Here is a 6,860-nt window from a genome sequence, read left to right as displayed (position 1 = left end):
GGAGAGAGGGAAGTGTGGTCATCTTTGCTTAGACTGCGGCCCTCGCGACCCGGTTCCGGATAAGCAGAGGAAAATGGATAAATGGATGGATTTGTCATCTAATCTTGTAAACAAGCTGATGGCCAACCGTTCGGCCCCCTAATGAGATTGCACATACAGTGAAGGCAATTATTGTTTTAAATATCATCACCATTTCAGTGAGTCTGAATGGTTCACTGAGGGAAGAAGCTTTGAGGCAGGTGTTATTTCTCCTCTTCTGTTATTACCTAAATATTTTTACACTCCTATTTTACTTTCCTCGGGCAGCTGCAGTGCTCTGTTCTGTGTAAGTGAGTGAATAGTATGTGTATGTGCTTTTCTGACAGGTAATATGCGGTGGTATAGGAGTGTGAACAGTACATAAAAGAATGGAACTAGAAAAGAGTACATCAATAAACTTTCATACATTTTATTTCTATCTATTTGGTGCAATGAAACAATTTCTGATATGGTATTTATTTTTAGGTTCTGCTTTGAAACAAAATCATCGCTCTTAATCTTTTCTCAGTGATATTGGAAAAACAATTCCTGTTTTTTTAGATCATATATTATATTATATATTATCATATATTTTTAATGCATTTATAGGCCAAAATAAGAAAACAGTAATTTACACATCTGAAGGATTTTTCTCTGTCTCCCCTCTTGTGTGTATATGTGCATTTGTCAGAGAGCTTCTGTTTTGGTAGATCAGTAGGAAGTGGTAGTCCACTGGGATAGCCCTGTTTCTTTGTTCTCCTGCTGACAATGGAGGACTCACAGTCAGTCTAAAGGGAGAAATTATGTCCCAGAGCAGTCTGGGAGAAGAACAAATGCATATACACACAGGCTAGTTCTCACCTGCTACTCATGTGGGGCATGACCTCAATAAGAACTCGATACTGTTGTATTTGTAAAGTCCTCAACACTATGTGCAGACCACTTTTAAAAGCTGTAACAGTTAGGCCTAGGGTTCATATAAAAATTTGGTTCTGCCAGAATAAATAGTTGTCTTTCCTGGATTTCATTCTGTGCTTTATGTATAACTGTGGTTTTAAAATGAACAGCATTTCTATGTTTGAGAATCATTGATTGAAATTGAAAAAAAATGAAAATTCTTTTTAATATTGGTTGATTCATACTGTACAGTAATATGTAATAACATCTTGATGATGTCATTAATGGATTTTTTCAGTTATAACTCCACCTAAGTGTATTCTTTCTTCTCTGTTACAACAGGTAAGGAGGAGCCAACCACCTATACCTGCACTACATGCAAGCAGTCGTATGGCAGTGCCTGGTTCTTGCTGCAGCATGCTCAGAATACCCATGGTTTCCGTATCTACCTGGAAAGTGAACATGGCAGCCCTCTCACACCTCGCATGGGTGGGCCCTCCTCCCTGGGTGGAGGTGCAGACTGCTCTTCTCAGCCTCCACTTCATGGCCTCCATTTGCCTCCCGATGCAAGCCCCTTCAACCTGCTCCGCATCCCTGGCTCGGGCTCAGGTGGTAGGGACAGTGCTGGAGCAGGGGGTACAGTTGGTGCCACTGGCACTGCTGGTGGGGCCCATCATCAGCGTTTTCCTCCCACACCACCCCTTTTCAGCCCCCCTCCAAGGAATCACTTGGACCCCCACCACTTGAGCCCAGAGGAGCTGGCGCTGGCAGCCCACCACCCGAGTGCCTTTGACAGGGTGCTGCGCCTCAATCCTCCTCTGCCCCTGGACCCCCCTCCAACAATGGACTTCTCAAGGCGACTACGGGAGTTGGCGGGCAACACCTCAGGATCCACTCCCCCACTATCCCCCAGTCGGCCCAGCCCAATGCAGCGCTTGCTCCAGCCATTCCAGACAGGGGGAGGTAGTGGAGGAACAGGGGTTGTAGGGGGTAATAAACCTCCATATCTTGCTACCCCACCCCCTCTTCCAGGCTCCATGCAGTCACCTGTGGGCTCTCAGACGACTCCTACAACCCCTCTCCCCTCATCGGGGGTAACACCCTCTTCCACCACCCCAATGAAATCAAAGTGTTGTGAGTTTTGTGGCAAGGCCTTCAAGTTTCAGAGTAACCTAATAGTGCACCGACGCAGCCACACAGGAGAGAAGCCGTACAAATGTCATCTCTGTGATCATGCTTGTACGCAGGCTAGTAAACTGAAGCGCCACATGAAGACGCACATGCACAAATCCTCCTCACCAAACACAGGCAAGTCAGAGGATGGGCTCTCAACAGCCTCCTCTCCAGAGCCTGGCACCAGTGAACACATGGCCAGTGCAAGCAATGCCCTTAAGTCAGTTGTGGCCAAGCTGAAAAGTGAGACTGACCGCATGCTACGTGAGAATGGTGAGGAGGAGGAGGAGGAGGAGGAAGAGGAAGAAGAGGAAGAGGAGGAAGAGGAGGAGGAGGAGGAGGAGGAGGAAGAGGAGGAGAGAGAGGAAGAAGAAGAGCAAAATGGATTAAGGACAGCCAGAAGAAACAACAGTTATCATTTTGGCTTGAATCTTGAACCAGCACGTCAGCATGAAAACAACGGCAGTATCGGAAGCCGACTGGAAGCAGTGACTGATGAGGGGTCCATCCCTTGTTCATTGCCTGAGGTGATGCAGGGGATGGGTCTGGCTGCTACCATGCAGCACTTCAGTGATGCCCTAAACGCACACAAACGGAATGCCATGGTCCAAGAGAACCACCTGCACCATCACCTCAATCGAGACCATCACCACAATCACGAGATGTGTGATGGGGGCTCAGTTCTGGAAACAGATCGTGGGGAGGAGGGCTCTGTCTCAACAGTGAATGGGCGAGGAGCATCCCCTAATGAATCTGCCTCTGTTGGACTCTCTAAGAAACTGCTTCTGGGTAGCCCCAGTCCACTCAGTCCTTTCTCCAAACGCATCAAGCTGGAAAAGGAATTTGACCTGCCCACTCCCACAATCCCTAACACAGAGAATGTCTACTCACAGTGGTTGGCTGGCTATGCTGCCTCCCGACAGCTCAAGGACCCTTTTCTGAACTTTGGGGATTCCAGACAATCGCCCTTTGCCTCTTCATCTGAGCATTCATCAGAGAATGGCAGTCTGCGTTTCTCAACCCCTCCAGGGGAACTGGACGGTGGGATGTCAGGTCGTAGTGGTACAGGCAGTGGGGGCAGCACACCGCACCTCGGGGGTCCTGGAAGACCCGGCTCCAAGGACGGCCGTAGGAGTGATACTTGTGAGTTTTGTGGCAAGGTGTTCAAGAACTGCAGTAACCTAACAGTGCACCGGCGCAGCCACACAGGGGAGAGACCATACAAGTGTGAGCTGTGCAATTATGCTTGTGCCCAGAGCTCCAAACTTACACGCCACATGAAGACCCATGGTCAGGTTGGCAAAGACGTGTACAAGTGTGAAATTTGCCAGATGCCATTCAGTGTCTACAGCACTTTGGAGAAACACATGAAAAAGTGGCACAGTGACCGTCCTTTGAGTACCGAAATAAAGTCAGAGTAGAAGGCAGAACTATGGGACCTTTCCCCCACAGCTATGTGCACCATTAGTCCCGTGTTTATTCCCAGCTCCTTGTACATTTGCCCCAACCCCCACACTCCACTTTCACCAGTTTGGTGGAAGTTTAAGACCATGTGCTCTGCACCAGCACACCCCGTTTCCATTACCCATTGAATGCATGATCTGTATCGGGGCAATACTCTTGCATTAACGCAAAACTTCGAGCCTTTCTCTTGTGCAATAATTTACATGTTGTGGACTAGTTTCTTTTTTGAGTTTTCCTTTTTCCATTTTTAAGAATTAGTCAGCATGCATAGTATGTTTTTGCTAATCAAAAAAGAAAAGAACTTGTCCCTGGTTGGTTAGTTGTTGAGTAAATGTGTTGATGTTTTTCTCTTGTTCTGTTTTTCCTTTTTATTCTACACAAAGATAAAAGACAAGAAAGATACTTCCATGCTGCATACATTCTGTAACACATACCATGTACAATTTTGTTTTGTAACATGGAAAGTGAACACTCTATGAATAGACCCTCTTCTTAGAACCCTGGAAATGCACCTATCTGGATCTTTCTAAAAGACAGTGTTCACAGGGGTTTTAAAAATCATGCATTGGCTTGATGACCTAAAGCGAAAGTAATGACAGCTTTCAATTTTATTTTAAAAAGACAAGGGTGTGCTAAGAATTCAATGTGTACTATCATTTGGTAGAATATGAAAGAGTGCCTTCGATATCTCAAGTCTGCATTGGCCATAATCTTATCTGGTATAAGTTTGGGGTCCACTAGATAAAGGTAAAAGGTTTAAGCCACCCAGGAAAGGTTCTTGTATCAAGCACCTGACTGCTCAAATGGACTGTGACAACTCATGATGAAAGGTCAGAGTTCTCATTAATCATCATTTAGCTACCTATTACATGTTCAGTAGGCTATGTTTAATATGTGGATTTCATGAAAAGCATGGTACAAGCAGTATTGTGTATATCTGAATTATTTGTAGTTTTGGTTCTGGTAAGGAGGTACTTTTGAGATAAAGGTAATCTGTAATGTACAATCCTGAACTTAAGGGATACAGCGCATGGCTGAGAAGTGTCATGTATCTGCGTTAGCACAAACATAAAACACTGCTTCAATATGTCAGTGTGTGGAACAATGCATAAAGTAATATATGAGCTACAAGAGAGGCTAACTTTATTTGACAGTATTGAAGTAACTACAAGCTGGACAGACAGAAAGCTACTCAGAACTGGAAGCTGCGTACGTATTATGGAGATCAGACCACAATTTCTTTCCCTTACATTTCTACTATCAAAACAGGGTCATCAACTCTGAATTTCAGTAAAAAGACTGAACAGCAAAAAATAAAAAAAAATATTTGTACTCCAGGTCTCTTAAATGAAAATGTGATCATGTTAATCAGGATGCATAGACTAATGCAGGGCACATTCTTTCTTTCCTGTTGCTTTTAATGCAAAATGAGTGTTTTTTTTCCTTTTATTCCAGCTGTTCATAGCATAGCACTTAACACTCTGCCAGAGCGTATGGACATTTCTCTGTCATTGTCCCGCATTGATGCAATGTTGGTACATGGGTTGAGTCTAAAAGCTAGATTGTCAGTTATAGAAGTGCACTGTTTAAATTTTCCCAGTTTACAAGTTTACACTGAAGGGTAAAACATTCTTGAAATGCTGTTGAATGACAAGGGTTCCATTGTTAAAAGCAGTAAAAGATGGCACAATCTGTTGTCAGCAACTCCAGCCTCATGACCCTTGATCTCTGTACTCTTGCTGTTTCATCTTTGATCATTTGTCAGTTTATTACCCCTAGGAACCCCATGTCTTAGCACCTGGGCTGAAAATTCACTCTGTCATCAAGATCTGTAAATTTAAAGATTTGATATGTTTCACAATTAATTGGTGCTGCTACATTGTCGCACAACAGATCAGCTCTCATTGGCCACAGCAGCACCAAACATCCACAATTTGAAGGAGCTGCATTGTCACATTATTGATCTGTATATCTAATTTATAGAACTTGATGGCTAGAGTACAAACACTCAAATTTTGTTACACAGCAAAAATCTGTTTTTGTATAAATCTTCCTTTAATTATAGATATGAAAATAAAAGTCTTTGCAAATAACACTTCACTATCTTTTAGGGGAAATTGTATTTAAGTTTTGTTGTTGTTTCTCCTTTCATCAGTGTCTCGGTGGTGTTCAAGACTCCAATCACAGTATATATGAAATGATTAAAAAAAGATGAAAAAAGCAAAACAAATAAAAACTTCTGTGATGGTTTTGTATTTAATTTTGCCTTGGCTCCTCACAGCTCTTCAGGTTGAAATACAATTTGCATTGGGGAAAAGGATTAAAAATATATATGAATATATAATAAAGAACTTAAAATATAGGAAAATGCACACTCATGTCGATTCCTATGCTTAAACACATTTATGATCTACTTTCTTCTGTATTTCTAGAATTGTATTTGAATTCAATGTTCACTTAGAGTAGGCACTATAGTATTTATATTGAGGCTCGTATTTTTAACTGTTGCTTGTTCTCTCAGAAGGTATTTACTGTACCTTTTTTTGGTAGTGGAAAAAATCCCATGCTGCCACAGTATATTTTTTTTATTTGGCAGGATAATATAGTGCAAATTATTTGTATGTTTAAAGAAATAAAATGAAAAACCCCATAAAAAAGTATCTAAATTATGTGGCATTGGGAGGCATCATGGGCCATCAGATGGCTGCCGCTCTGTTTCCTGTCCACAGAGGTGGTTGTATATATCTTCTTTGGATTTTGGTCCTTTCCGCCCCCCGCCTCCCCGCCTGCTGCCATTCTTGCAGTAATGCAAGCTGACGTCGACCTGTTCTGTTGTGTGCTTCTGTCTCTCACCACTCCCACTTGACTACATTCCAACATCAAGAAAAGAGGAAGAAAAGGGGAAAAAAGACTTAATAGGAGGAAAAGGAAAATAAAACTTCATATGCAGTGCATTAATTATGAAAAAAGCATCAAAATAAATACATTTAAAAAGAAATTAAATGTTTTGCAGTTTTTTCATTGCCAAACACTAAATGGTGCTTTATATTTAGATTGGGTATACTTTCATATGCAAAGCATATTTAAAATTGACCTGGGGGATGCGAAGAATCCTGCTTGAGTTTAAACTTTTTTGTAAATGGCAATGTGGAATATTTTGTTATCAGCATTTTCTATTCCTGTTCTGAGAGCTGTCTGTTGTAACTTGAACTTGAACTTTATCTTTTACTATGGGAGTTACTATTTATTATTACCTGTATGCTCTGTTCAAAACAGAGACATGGAATGGATCCTTATTTTTGGTTTCT

At 42.2% G+C, this 6,860-nt stretch overlaps 1 protein-coding gene across 2 annotated transcripts in view; it reads left to right on the top strand.

Annotated features, from left to right (window-relative positions):
* bcl11aa (BCL11 transcription factor A a) overlaps window positions 1-6,419 on the top strand; it is a 56,017-nt gene extending 49,598 nt beyond the window's left edge. For both annotated transcript variants that reach the window (XM_020617028.1, XM_020617027.1), the window contains exon 3: window positions 1,258-6,419. In XM_020617028.1, the coding sequence (XP_020472684.1) occupies window positions 1,258-3,509 (2,252 nt within the window). In that variant the 3' untranslated portion in view covers window positions 3,510-6,419. The remainder of the gene's footprint in view (window positions 1-1,257) is intronic.
* The last annotated feature ends 441 nt before the right edge of the window (window positions 6,420-6,860 follow it).

Source organism: Monopterus albus, unplaced genomic scaffold, assembly GCF_001952655.1.
Source record: "Monopterus albus unplaced genomic scaffold, M_albus_1.0 scaffold183.1, whole genome shotgun sequence".
NCBI lineage: Eukaryota > Metazoa > Chordata > Actinopteri > Synbranchiformes > Synbranchidae > Monopterus > Monopterus albus.
The sequence above is the reverse complement of the archived record's forward strand: the minus strand, read 5'-3'. Positions and strand labels throughout refer to the sequence as shown.